Raw genomic sequence first — 15,776 nt, 5'->3', positions numbered from 1 at the left:
ATTTCATTTTTACAATATCATTTAGTAAATACAAATGACATTTATCATTTATATAATAATTCTGTTACATTTTAACATGAGGTATTATACTTTTTTTTGAGAAAGAAATAATTCAAACTGAAAAAATATTCAATTGAAATATGATATTTTCATTGGTCTTTTCGAAAAATAAATGATCAAATTTTTGTATCAAAGTTAGTATCTTAAAAAAACAAAATTTTCTGTGGTTTTCTCTCGTTGAAATCAAATTAAAAGCTGAAAAATCAAAATTAAATACGTGACTGTGACTCAATTATATGTTATATATGTACATGCATACATATAATATATACATATAATTCTACTAATCGTGTAGAATCTCATTTCATACGTCCAATTCTAAAAATGTCTAAATACACTGAGCTTTCAAATTAGCCACTTGGGACACAAAGTTGTGGACGATATCTATTCGTTGACCGCGACAAAAGCGAGTTTCGACTGAAAAAGGATTTATTAATACCCTTGTGTACTATAAGAACACCCACATTCGTATAAAATCACCACAATATATGTATGTATAGGAGAAAGATGAAAAAAAAAAGAAAGAAAAAAAAAATCAATTTGCATGTTTCGTGTATAATTTGTTTCACAATCCCGTCTTTGCATTTGGGATTATTCCACGGTGAGGGCGTAAAAGATTCAACGCTTAAGGTTATATTTTTATAAGCTGGATAAGGTTTTATAAGCCATTTCGTTAACCTCAGACAGTAATGTGAAAGTCGCCTATGCATACCAACAGTAGCAATAAAGCTGGCTTTTAATACTTTTTTTCGCCTTTATATGCATTTAGCACTCTAAATAATAACAATTACGTATGAAAATTGTATTTGATGTGTTGCTTTTATTTTATTTTTTACCTTTTCGCGTACTTTGTACGCAGCTCTGCCCGTGAAATTTGCATTATTCACTTTGACCTCGTAATTTTTTTTTTCTTCCCAAAATCAATTACTTCCGTTGATTAAAATGGTACGTCGATTCCACTGCGCGAAAAGGTCAGTCACTAAACAAGGTTGTAACTCTTTTTACGATTTCGGCTGTAAAAAGCATCGTTTTATCCCTACGAAAATAAAGAAAATTCCATAAAAAAATATATTTGAAAAACGATTGTAAAAAAAGCAAAAAAAATACGGATATGCTGTAAATTGACGATGAATATTACTGCTATCGATATCACCAAGTTAATGTGATATATTCTTAAATTAATATATAATTTACATTATTTATGAAAATAGTATATAATTTATTTGATTGAAAGCTGTTTTAATTGAATTTAAACTCACTACAAAAATAAAGATGGATGAAGGCCTCTAGAACACGCTTCCATTCGTTTCTGTTTTGAGCAATTCTCATTTATCTCATCCAACCCAATTTTCTGATTTGACCCACCCATCCCCCCTCTGGCCCTCCTTGCACCATTTTACATTCTCTTGGGTACCATTCGAGTACTTCTTTCGTCCATCTACATATCGTCTGGTCTTCTAGCTACGTAGCCCACCCATTGCCGTTTCAATTTATTTACTCTCACTATTGCATCTGATATTTTATTTTATTTTACATAGATATATACCAAGAAGGCCTAACAGGTTAACCCCAATTCGCCTTCCTACACAATTAATTACAAACATTGCAGCATTTTTTATTACATAAATCACTGCATTTCGCTGTAGGCTGCAGAACATGAAATTAACAATTAATTAATTATTCAATTAATCCATAGACACATCTATTGATTTAGACTTGTGCATAAATTTTTACTATACATATATCAAATTCAGATATTTGTGACATAGTGGCTAGGATGGTTTTTGCCAATTTGATTGGAACCGTTTTAACAATGAAATCAGATAAATTGGCAAACTCTGATAAGAAACGATCAAGGTTTGACCAGCATCATTAAAGATCAGCACGGGATCGAATCCGGTAACCTCTCGGTGCTAAACATAAACGCAACCACTGAGCTATACTGCCGGCCTTACGTGATATGAAATATGTTAGATTTATTATATGTAATATGTAAAAAAATGTCGACCTTAAATTTCAAATAAAATATTTACCACTATCATCGATTGTATTTATACATAGAGGTCAACAATGTCAAACGCAAGGACTTGGCGCAACCCCGAATTTCAATATTGAAAATATCTTTTATGCGGGCATGATGGAGTCCATCTTTCATCTTTACATTATTAGATCGTAATATTTTGCGGCGGTCGGAAAACGAGGTAGGTAAAGTCTCTTTCGAAAATATTATACGACATAAAACGGAGCTTTTCTTCTACATATAAAAAAATAAAAGGACCGGCTTACCTCCCAACGTTGTCGTCCTTCAGATACAAATTATGCTAAACGCACATCTTGGAAAATATCACCATGTGTGCGTGTGGGCATTTATGTATGTATATCTACTGTTCTGTTTAGCTTTATTTGACGGCGAAGCGTTGAACCTCAGAATGCCTGCAAGGGGATTTGTAACAAGTCTCCGGGGATCGATGCTCGGTGACATCTATAGAGAATTTGATACATATCCTTGCCGCAGAAAGGACAATAATTCTCAGTCTAACGATCCTGGAGCAACCTACCTACTCTCTCCTCGGGAGCTTGTTTGTAATGTATGCGCACATATTGAATTTTGTCCCTTTTTCCATTTCTTCCAGGCGTGATCATATTCGGCTCGGATCAAGAAGTAGCCGAAGTGATGCGAGCCGTGAGAAGGTCGAACGCCACTGGAGCTTTTTCTTGGATCGGCTCGGATGGATGGAGTGCTAGGAGTCTGGTCAGCGATGGCAGTGAACCGGAAGTTGAAGGGACACTGTCGGTCCAACCTCAGGCTAATCCCGTCAAAGGGTTTGAGGCTTACTTTCTCAATCTGACCGTGGATAACAACGAGAGGAACCCGTGGTTTGTCGGTGAGTTGTTTGAATTGTTTTCAGATTACGACGCGCCCTTGTAGTGTTTGATGTGTGTGTGCTTAAATTTGATAGATATGTATCGTACCGGGTGTGGTGGAAGCGATTGGACAGTTAGAAAGCAGAAAATGTACATTTTAATTCACGAACTAAATAATAGGATAGAGTTACGTACATATATTACAAAGTAATTTTTTGAAGTTAGTGTCACATAATATATGATTTTTCTTAATGGCTCAGTATAATTTCCTTTCATCAACTCATATGCTGATATATTCTTTATCCCTTTGTTGAATCTGCATGAAGCAAATTACTCTCTAGTAATTGAGAATGTGCTAAAAGCATTTTTTCTTAATTGCTCAGCATAATTTCCTCTCATCAAATCTGATTTGTCTTGAGATATGCTAGGTTATTCTCTAGCCCTTTATCTTCTCGCTTTTAAGAAGCAAGCTAAAGTATAATGCTATTGTGTTGATTTTGCATGAAGCAAATTACTCTCTAATGATTGAGAAAGTGCAAAAACCTTTTTTTCTTAATGGCTCAGCATAATTTCCTGTCATCAACTCTGATTTGTCTTCAAATATGCTAGATTATTCTCTAACCCTTTGTCTTCTCGCTCATGAGAAGCAAGCTGGAGTATAATGCGATTGTGTTGAATTTGCATGAAGCAAATTACTCTCTAATAATTGAGAAAGTGCAAAGAGCATTTTTTCTTAATGGCTCAGCATAATTTTCCGTCATCAACTCTGATTTGTCTTGATATATGCTAGGTTATTCTCTAACCCTTTGTCTTCTCGCTTGCTTTTCAAATCGCTCGTGAGAAGCAAGCTGGAGTATAATGCGATTGCGTTGAATTTGCATGAAGCAAATTACTCTCTAATAATTGAGAAAGTGCAGAGCATTTTTTCTTAATGGCTCAGCATAATTTCCTGTCATCAACTCTGATTTGTCTTGAGATTTGCTACGTTATTCTCCAACCGTTTGTCTTCTTGCTTGCTTTTCAAATCACTTGTGAGAAGCAAGCTAGAGTATAATGCGATTGTGTTGAATCTGAATGAAGAAAATTCCTGTCTAATAACTAAAAAACTGCAAAAAGCATCTTTTCTAAATGGCTCGGTATATGTAATTTCCTCTCATCAAATCTGATTTATCTTGAGTTATGCTAGGTTATTCTCTAACCCTTTATCTTCTCACTTTTAAGAATCAAGCTAAAGTATAATGCGATTGTGTTGAATTTGCATGAAGCAAATTACTCTCTTGGAATAATGCAAAAAGCATTTTTTCTTAATGGCTCAGCATAATTTTCCGTCATCAACTCTGATTTGTCTTGATATATGCTAGGTTATTCTCTAACCCTTTGTCTTCTCGCTTGCTTTTCAAATCGCTTGTGAGAAGCAAGCTAGAGTATAATGCGATTGTATTGGATCTGCATGAAGCAAATTACTCTCTAGTAACTGAGAAAGTGCAAAAAGGATTTTTTCTAATTTTCGATTGTGTTTAATCTGTATTTAAGCAAATGACTCTCTAACAATTCAGAAAGTGCAAAAAGCATTTTTTCTTAATGGCTCAGCATAGTTTTCTATCATCAAATCTGATTTTTCTTGAGATACATATGCTAGGCCATTCCAGAAATGTTCCCGCAACTTGACATATCTCATATTAGATGTATTTCTAGGATTGTACTCTTTATTAGATTATCTATAGATTTACTAGATTGTCTGGTTTATCAGCGTAAGATTTCTTGATGTGGAAATATTCTCAAACTATTCAGGAGTTGAAGGATAACATTATCTTATAATTCTGAAGGACGCTACACATGAACAATGTTCGACGACGTGTTGAGTTCAGCTGAGTGACTTTCTTTTCAAAAAAACGACTTTGTCGTATAGAGGTATCTAATTCGTTGGATTTTGTGTAACTAGTGAGTATTTATTTTTCAGTTAATATGTTCATTTTGAAGTTTCTGGCCCACTCTGTATGTGAACTTGACGAAATCGCCATTATAGATCGGCAAGTGTTTGTGAAAAAATAAATTTCCGATGTAAAGTCAAGTCACTCGTGTGAGCTTTTGTATTCGCGTGCGAAAAAGTTGTCGAAATTCGACGTTGTTTGGAAACTTTATCTCCCAAGTCGATAGAATGTTCAAAATATGCTTAATGTTTAGGATATATTTGTATCAGGTTCTGTGGTATTTCTTTTCATCGGAATTTATGATGCGATAAATTCGAATTTAGTCAACTTGTATACCATGAAACATTTTTTGTAATCGGGTTTATTTTATAAAATAACGTTAAGAGTTACCTATCATTTGATGCGATCCTATCAAGTTTCATATTTTATATCAGATTCGTTTCATCGAATTATTTTATTTTATTTTCGACTGTCTGGAATTTTATTCCATTAATATAAAAAACGCTCATGTCATATCAAATCTGGTTAAATCTTTACGTTGGCAAAAAATCGCTTTTCATGCTATTTTTTTGTCAGATAAATACAATAAATGTAGCAAAATTAGATTTAAATAACTTTTTGGTATTAAAATAAATCTCAAACGGCTCTCATAATAGGTTTCATTCAATTAAATGAATGTTGAATGACATACAAATTATTTATCTTTCAAAGTATTCATACTATGATTTTTATATCACTTATCAAAGAGCCTAAAACTATTAAAATGCATTTAGCTATTATCCTTTATTTTTGGTAAATAGTTCAATATTGAAATGATAAAATTATTATCGAGTATGTATTTTTGAACAACGATCATTTTTCATTATAATTAATATTAATTTTTCATATTTGGCTATTATTTTCATATAAGCTATAAACTATATAGAAAAATATAAACTCTCCATACATATGGAAAAAAATAATAAAGAAATTGTGAGAAAGAAAATTACTTTTTCATGAACTGAAATAAAATTGAAAAAATTACTTGAAATACCTTTTGTTTTCCTCCCCTGTTATTTTCTTAAATGACGAGTAAAAACACAAATATTTCTTTAGTACTTTATTGAATTTATAAAGATTTCATTTTATTTTAGGCAATCTGAGTATAAAATATGTGATGTTTATTAGCGTTTGATAAAATGTATTTGAAATTGAAAATCTGATTATTTACCGGTGTACCGAAAATTGGTAAAAAAACGATCGGATTACAAGTTAATTGTAAATTGGTCTCCCTAATTCATACATAAAAAAGCATACACTTAAATAAATATGGCGAAAAAATCGTTATATGAAACGTTATATTGACGTAAATGGAAAAGTGACATTAAACAAAAATACCAAAAACGTTTTTTTTTATAAAGACACTGAATTGCAAACTTTTGGAAATATTTATTTATTTATTTAATATACTTGGGGAAGGTGGCAAAGCCGATAGACCCAAGAAGTTTGATTTATACGTATATGTATGTACATTAAATGAGAGAAAAAAAATACATTCAAAATGGCAATCGTAAATTAAAAATAAGAGAGAAAAACAGTAAACAAGATACAGAAAGAAGAATTACAGACATCCTTTAAGTTTAAGAAATGCATCAAGCTTTTTCTTAAAAATATTAAGGTTAACAGAAATTACAATTTCATTGGGAAGACTATTCCAAACTGAAACCACTCTGTTTGAAAAGAAGGAATCTCTGATCAATTTATTAGATTTTTGTTTTTAGAGTCTAAATGAGTGACCTCTGAGGTGAGTGTTTTCGTTGAATGTAAAAAAGATTGGACATATGATATTTATAATGATTATCTAGTATTTTAAAGACTTCGATTAAGTCGTCTCTTATTCTTCTCCAGTGTAGTGAGATTCGTTTTTTTCAATCTTTCGTTATAAGAAAGTGACTTAATATGTGGTATGTAATACAATATGTAGTATCAAAATCTGCTGAAACATCTATTTTATCATTTAATGTATGTAAACCTTTAACACACTGATGGAAACAATTTCCGCAAAGTACCTACAACATACCAAGTGAGAGGCAAACGGTTTGACTTCGTTTACGAGAATCTTTTAAAGAACAAAAACTGCCAAATGCATTATCGAAGTCATTAACCAAACCAAAATTGCTTTTTAGAAAAATTCCAAGATATAACAATTTATCTGCAGACTAATCTTTACGGGAATGGTCACTTTAATCGACCCGAGAGAATACAGCACGTATGAGCTGGAGAATTACCGACCAAAAGAAGAGATAGGGTCATTAGAAGGGGAAAGGGATGAGGAGGAGGAAATCCGAATGCTGTAACGGGTCATTTTCCGGTATCTACCATATCGAACAGCATGCTATCTGTGGATTTTGGCCTCATGCTGATATTGCACATGCAATTTGTGCATGTAATACCTTGTGCCATCGATCAAAATTGATGATCACTTCCATTGTCCAATTGCTGATGCTTCAACCGCACATTTTCTAGAAACGTCCCCAATATACATACGTACGTACCCAATAAACGTGCCCAATATACATACGTAGTACATACGTACATACATAGGTATGTTACCTGTGCAGTGGAAGCACGTGTAAACTTAATTTGGTTCGTTAGCTTGGCCGCATGTGAAGAACGACGGAACAACCTCGTGCAAGTTTTATTTTATATGTATATATGAACATACATATATGTCTGTATGTATTTATATAGAGGTAGGCTCATAGTTAAAGGAATAATTTTTCAATTGACAAAATTTTCATTTAAGTATATGCTGGATCTTTGTGTTATGTCTTGTATTGACAAAGAATTTTAGCAACGTACATACATACATACATACATATATGGGTTGAAAGTTTTAAGAATTTCAAAATTTCTTTTAAAATGGTTTTTAAAAAAGTACGGTGTATTTTTTCGCTTTTGAATTGTTAAATAATTATGTAATTGAAAATATGATATCTTCTATATATGTATGTATATATTTAAGTCTGTCTGTGTGTCTCGAATAGGCTCCTAAAACACTGAACCGATTACGATGGAACTTTCAGGATTTTTTGTATGCATCTTCGAAAATATTACTGTGAAAAAAAAACGGGAACAGAAACGGGAAAAGCGGGAATTAGTTTAATTGCACCGCTATAATTTCAAATGTTATCGCGTCGCAACCAACGGATGCGGTGCATCCGCTCTAAAATCGCCAGACAAATTGAACGACATATTAACGGACGGCTGCTTTAAATGCAATTCTCGTCTTTTCGAATGATAGATTGCACATCAGATGACGGGTAACCGTTCGATGTGCACAGATGCAATTATTAAAATGGTAATTATTAAAATTGAGTTTGATCTTTCAGGCGAGTTTAATAAGGCAAGATTCGATAAGTTCCGAATCTTCCGAATATTTTGCTTTTTAATAACCTCTTCTTACTTTCACTTATTACTAACTTATTATTTAAATACTCATTTGGGTTCTTATCCGATCGTTTTCAAACTCTGCCATTTTATTCAGTTTGGTCATCAATATATGTGGAAATGACTTCCGCCATCGTAAATGGTTAAAAAAAATCGTAATAGACACGTTTGAAAATACTCTGACATATTTCTTCTTGACGTCAATTGTCCGAATTGATAGTTCAGACTGATCGTCCAAATTGTTCGTTTTAGCCTCTTCTTACTTTATATCCCTTTTCGCCACCATCTCGCTCTGTCAGATTTTAGTTGCTTAAACGCCTATAAATTTTTCTTTTTTCACTCTATATTTTATAAAATTTGCCTTTAGATCATTACATGCATACGTACTAACGCGGCCCAATCCTATTAGTCATGTATTTATATATATTAGTTTTAGCTGGGATCATAACTTTGATTGAAATCCCAATCATTGAATTCCTAATCATTAAATCCCATACATTTTATATATTTATAGTGTTGCGTACGGGTGGGTGGAGGATCCAAGTAAAAGGCTAAAGTCGTTTCACAGCATTTATTGATGATTAAGGAGATACGCGCACTGGCAGTGCTCAGTCCAGAATGAATTGATATCGCCTTTTAAGGGATAGATCTCTCAGGACATCTTCGACGTCTAATTTTTTTACCTATTGTTATGGTCACGCACGGATATGTCTTCCCACGGTACTGGTCAATTCTGAGAAGGGACCAATAACAGCCAACTCGGTCGCCATTGCTTAGCCTACATGCACTTAGTCTAGATATAATCCTCGAAACCAATTATAAATGGTCACACAGTCTCTAGGATTCTATTCGGCTTAATCCGATTGCACTTACGCGGTGTACGTAACAATAGATTATATTGTCGTACATTTGTTGTTGCAATATTGTTTAAATTGCCTTTTTATTTTGTTTAATTATTTAATAATTATTTTTTATAATTAAGTACATTAGGTTATTTTTATATACATTTTTTTTTACTACAGTTTTTTTATGATATAATTATTTTTATATTTCTTAATATTATATAAAAAACTTAGAAGAGGTTAGTTTTTAAAAAACTTTATTAACAACAGTTTTTTTACATAATAAAATAATAATAATAATTAAAGCCAAAAATTTGTACGATATATCCATAACGGGCTAATTATACAAATGTACAGATTTAATGTAACCGGCAGCGTGAACTGGTGGTTAGCATATTATGCTTTCGAACAGAGTGGTCACGGATTCAACTCCCACTAGAGTCACGCTGCTGGCCAGACCTTGGTTTGTGACTCCAGGTTGATCGTTTCCTATGAGAGTTTGCCAATTTTTCTGATTTTCATTGAAACGGTTCCTGTTAAAAAAAATTGGCATCCCTTTTCCTATCTCTTTTGATAATTTCAAGTTATTCAACGTCTTGAGGTTTGCCAATTTGAGTATAAAAGTGCTGCAAATATTTCTTCATATATGTCACTGTGGATGATGGTATGAATTCGCATTTGTATAAATGCTTATAAGTATATTGATTGTATTGTATCTGTATTTGTACACTCGTTATTTAGAGCGATCTGTAAAAGGCGAGTTTAAATGTTCGATGAAATATATCCAATTAAAAATAAATATTTCGTATTGAATCAGTTCAACTGTGTTTAATAATATTCTACAAGTTCTATTTCAACTAACTCAATGTTAATCGATTATGTGCTTAATTTTTATTATGTACTTATAATATCAAAAATGAACTTTTACCACGGTTAAGCGATATTCATACTACAAGATAACTAATCAGTAGATTCTATGACAGAATCACTGATAACCATACTAACAAACGTCTTGTGAAGAGTCTCGATGATTACAACAAAATGTCTATACCCTTCAGGTATAAACACAGATTACCTAAACACAATCTGCTTTAGGTCATCGACTTAAGAGAGTCTTTAATTAATATTATATATTAGATATATTATGAGCATTTATAAGAATTGTGAATAGGTTTTTGAGCCCTTTTTCCTATTATGCTCTACATTAACATTAGAATAATATAATACTATGATCACTAACAAAATTGAATTAAAATTGTAAAAAAGAATATGATCGGTAGATCAGTAGCTATTAAAATAGATATAAGATGTATTGTGAAAATAATTTCTAAATAATAAAAAGGATTTGAAAATCGAAAAATACTACAAGATAAATAATGAGCCGTTAAATTAAACTGTTTTCCAGAAAATTCATTTAAAGTTTGGCACCACTGTTTCGTGGGATTTGGCTGTACGTTATTTATTTTTCAGGCGATAAAGTCGATGTCTATAAACTTCAGGTTTTGTTTTTGTAGTTAGTACTAAAGTTGCTGTGAACAGGTTGTAAATTTTCATAGCCGATAGTTCACATACATACATAAATGAACCAGAATTTACAGGACGCTCTTCAATTAAAATCGTTCGATTTTTGTTACGGGGCATAAATAGTTATCGACGAAGCAAATGGCTCTGACACTTATGGCCCATTCTGTATGTACGTATGTGTGTTTGTATTTTGGCGAGTTGTTGGAATTGTTCGCAATTCAATTCCGGTGATTTTACGGCGTCGAATCGTTAAGCTAGTTCATCTGGAGATATTGGATAGCTTAACACGTTTTCCGTATGTCTTTTTACCGTTTGAAAATGTAGCTGTAGGTCAATGTACCTATATATTAGAGGTCCTGTGGATGGTGAGTAATTAGAGAGCGCCAGGAAAATGTATGGTGTGAAAATACCGAGTCGATAATTTCGTGGTTTCGGTGTGTTAGGTTTGGTAAAGGCCGCCTTTATATCATTACATACGTACTTACGCGGCCCAAGCCTCTTAGTAATATATTTAATTGCATTAGTTTAGGCCTGGATCATAATTTTTATTGAAATCCAATCGTTAAAATCTTTTTGATTGAAATCCTAATCATAAAAATCTACACATCTACATATGTATATGTATATATACAAATCAAAATTTGTCTGTCTGTCTCGAATAGGCTGCTAAACCACTGACCCGATTACGATGGAACTTTCAAGATTTGTTGTACGCATGTCCGGTAAGATTACTGTGGAAAAAAAAACGGGATAAAAACTCTTAGTAATAATATTCGTAATTTTATTGACGCGAAAGTATGAAGTGCCAGTGTGTAGTTAATGAAATGTGTACGTTGGTAACCAACTTGCGCGCACGCATGCCAACGTAAGAATACATTACTTACCACTCATACCAACCTGAAATTACGTACCACTCATAACAATCCTACATACATATGTACGTATATAAATCAATGTTTGTCTGTCTGTCACGTATGCGTTCCTATACTATAATTTAATTTGATTATTAAGTATTAATTTGAAACTGAAAAATTCACTTATTGAAACGCATCGAGAAACGGGAACGGGAATTGTATGCGTTATTGTGGCATTGCAACGCATACCGGGTTCAGCTATTTGTATATATTTATAGTTTACTAGCTGTATTACCCGGCTTCGCTCGGTGTTTGTAATATAAACCGCTTAAACATGACTAATCTAAAAGTAAACAATTTATTAAACTTATTTGAATAGTTTTATTTTATATAGATTTATTTGAATACTCATTTGCTTTTTATTAAATTGACTGTCACGAACAAACAAACATATATAGAAAGTCACTTATAAAAAAATATATGTATACGAAATTATATGTATACCAGAATTCCCTCAGGGCTCTGCCCCCGGCATATGCGCCCCCAGACACTCCGCCCCCTAGGGCTTCGCCCCTGGCGTCTGCGCCCCCGGAAGCTCCGCCTCCTAGGGCTTCACCCCCTAGGGCTTTCACCTTGACGTCTACGCCCCCGGGGACTTTGAATACTTTGAATCGAAAAAAATCAAATTATTTGTTCGATGACGTCACGGATTTACGACCCAACGAACGAAGGTTACATACATATATACAAAGTCTCTTTCCAAATTATATATTAGATATTGTCGTACATTTGTTATTAAAATATCGTTTTTAATTTTAAATATTTCTTGAATTGAAGAAGAGTGGACTAATGCCACTTTCGAATATAACGGCTCATATACATATGGAGCTCAAATTTCAACAAAATGATTATTGTACGCGCCTTTACAATTTAGTGGCCGTATAGCTTAAACCTTTACAATACGTATACCTATAGCTTGAATGCTATACCATTTACGTTCAAAGAAATTAAGGATTCCTCAAGCACATTGAAAATAGCTACCGAGACCTACATAGCTTTTAACTAAAGGCCCAGCAAATCAAAAGTTCTGTTCGAAGTTGGTCGTAGAAGCATTCGATTACCCCGTGTGATTATTCAGACGGAATAGAGTGCGTTCCCTGAGCCTTGGCCCAACTGGGGAAAGGTCTCTGGTCCGCCATTGTTCACGTTCAATCACTGCTTTTGACGGTGCCAGGCTATCGTCTGACGCTTTGTGCACTTCTTGTGCCACAAGCCGATTGTCAGGAATGCATTTTAATCAGTCAACCAGCCGCCGGGAAATGAGACAACTAACCGGGAAGCTTTCACTCCAACTACCCCGGACTCGATAGCGATCCTCGATGCATAATTGCTGTTGTGGAGATACGGAGAAGTTAAATTGAAATGAAAAAAGTGTGTTAATTAACCAAAAAGTACTTGTTTAATTCTGGAGTGAATGGAGTGTTATTTAATGGTTTAAAAATATAAATTAGATGTATGGACATACATGTGATATTCTTATTATGCGCACGGCTATTAATGCTGACATATTGAGATGTTCCGAATTTTCAATAATGTTATTTGACAGATAATTGTTATAATAAAGGTACGTCTCCATAACCACGCTAAAACGCACGGAATACAATCAGGGTCATCACATATTCACTACGGAAATTGAAGTTTTATTTTGATACAGATTTATTTATTAGGTGTTGGGCGTTGGTGGCCAATCCGTTTTTTTTCTCAGTTGGCGGATTATTTTTATCCACTTTTTTGTATTTGTCTGTCCTTGGGAAATCTTAAATTAACGTGTAATGTATAGTTTCAACAAAAATATGTATAATATAAAATGAACGATGTTTATATTAATTAAACTTAAATAATTGATTATTCGGCGCCACCAAGAGAAATGCTTTTACATTTATTTAAAAATAATTTTTACTTTTCTCTGGTGCCACCCCTGAAATGTTATGTAGAAAGCGGGCGATCGCCATGACACTTTTAAAAACTGTCAAACTACGATGTTAATTGAATAATATGTTCCTTAAATGATCAATTTACTTATAAAAATGTATACCATGTTGTTTATTGTATGTTTTTGAATATACGAGAAAGTTATATACGAGAAAAGCTTAAAAGGAAGGCTCCAATGCGCCTTCCTGGACAATTAATTACAAACAATGCAGAATTTTATTATTACATAAATCACTGTATTTCCAGAAGCTGAATAGCACGAAATAACAATTAAATAATTAATTAATTACATAATTAATCCATTGAGACATCTATGGATTTATATTTTGTACATAATTTTTGCAAATTATACACACAATAAATACAGAAGATTTGTGACAACATGAAAAATTATTTTTTTTCCAATTTTGAGGAGCCGTTTCAACAATGATCAGATAAAATTGCCAAACTCTAATAATTAACTATCTATTTGGAGTCACAAATACCCCCAAATCTAACCAGCAGTATGGCGGATCGAACCCACTGATCACTTGGTGCTAAACACACACGCTACCATTAAGCCATACTGCTAGCTATATGTATGTATGTATGTATTTGTTTGCTATAAGAAAGAAGAAGAAACCGAAGAAGTAAAGATCATTCCATTATGAATAATTAAATCAAAACGAGTAACAAAAGCACTTGAAAAATTAGCACAACTTGGAAACGAGTACCCATTTATGTTCAATAAAAGCACACTCAAAAATAATAACGACAGGATGGAAACTTTTATCCTATTCGTAAACAAAGTACAAAATCGAGCTTAATTGCGCCGCGTCACGTTACGCTGTGAAACGCGAAACTTGTGTTGCGAAATTGTAGCTTAGGCGTCTCTGGAGCAAATACTGGGGAATGTTTGCATATCGCCGTGTTTACACGATGATAAAGCTTTTAGCAAAAATATGCCGGATTTCGTCGTCGAAATAAAAACACATGCGAAAAAAAAAAGAGTTCATAAAAAGTGTATATATGGATTGTATATAGCGCATGTCGTCAGTGTGTATGGACGTGTATTTAAATTGTGGCAGGTAAACAAAAATTATTACACGTACGTGTAATAATACGTGTATGGGTTAGCGTTTCGTACCTTTGCCATTTCGAACCCGGCTGTTTGACGTTGAAATTGAGTTACACGTCAACGGCAAATTTCTACAATTCCTCTGACATAATCGTTACTATCGCTAGTGGTACGGCACGATCAAAGCTTAATATAACAAGGTTATCAAATTCATGCTCGTATGTATATATTTATCGATATGTAAGAGCTTTAAGAAAGCTTTGACGATTTTTCGCGAGTATAATCGATCGGGGCTTTCCTATTTATCGACGTATGCACATATTTTTTATATGAAGTTCAATGAACGAATTCGAATCGGTTTATAGCATGTAAATTTTAAAATTTTGTTAAATTTATAAAAGGTCTATTTATCTGAATTAATTGTAGAGCGGGTGTTGCACTTTAAATGGATATAAAAAATAAATTATTAAGAAAAATTAAAATAATATTAAGAAAATAATAATTTTGAACAGTTATTAGATTGAAAGACCTTTTTAAAAATTAGTCAAATTTAAATGTCGCGTGATCTATGTATGTAGGTTGAAGTATTTTACGTGAGGCTTTTGTAGCTTTTGACCTTATTGCAGAGAAAATGGTAAAAATAAATCTTTGAACGTTAGAAAATGTTATTGATTGAGCTTTTGTATCTTATTAAAAATGTCTTTCGGTAAATCTTGATGAAGTTTTGAGTGTGAAAACTTGTTTGAAAAGTTTTAAAATCATAAGTGCGTTTCTATGAACAGATTTGTTTAATTAAAATCAAGTTTCCGATACTTGTTTGGAGTTTCTTCTTAAATCGATGAAATAAGTTTGTACGTTTACGTATTGAAATAATTTGAAATTGTTCAATTATAAATATTGTTGGAATAATTTTCAATTATATTTTGGATTTCTTGTCAATGTGCGGCAAAATTTATTCACATTTCAACCCTTTTTTGTAGTTGTAAAGTTAATTAAAGGGTGAAGAAAGTGCTGTGGTGTAAAAAAAAGTTTCTTCGTTAACGTATTAAAATATTTTGGAAATGTTCCAATTACTGATATTGTTGGAATAATTCGCAATTATATATTTTTTTTGTCATCGAATGTAGGTTATATATTTTTTTGGATTTCTTATCAATTTGATGACAAAGTTATTCACATTTCAACACTTTTTTTTTGTATTTGAAATGTTAATTAAAGGGTT

The 15,776-nt window shown here is 32.8% G+C and overlaps 1 protein-coding gene across 1 annotated transcript in view; it reads left to right on the top strand.

Annotated features, from left to right (window-relative positions):
- LOC143917635 (metabotropic glutamate receptor 4-like) overlaps positions 1-15,776 on the top strand; it is a 195,678-nt gene that overhangs the window by 77,574 nt on the left and 102,328 nt on the right. Inside the window, exon 4 of the mRNA XM_077439214.1 lies at positions 2,694-2,945. Coding sequence (XP_077295340.1) covers positions 2,694-2,945 — 252 coding nt within the window. The remainder of the gene's footprint in view (positions 1-2,693; positions 2,946-15,776) is intronic.

This window comes from Arctopsyche grandis, chromosome 10 (assembly GCF_051622035.1).
Source record: "Arctopsyche grandis isolate Sample6627 chromosome 10, ASM5162203v2, whole genome shotgun sequence".
NCBI classification, from domain to species: domain Eukaryota; kingdom Metazoa; phylum Arthropoda; class Insecta; order Trichoptera; family Hydropsychidae; genus Arctopsyche; species Arctopsyche grandis.
The sequence above is the reverse complement of the archived record's forward strand: the minus strand, read 5'-3'. Positions and strand labels throughout refer to the sequence as shown.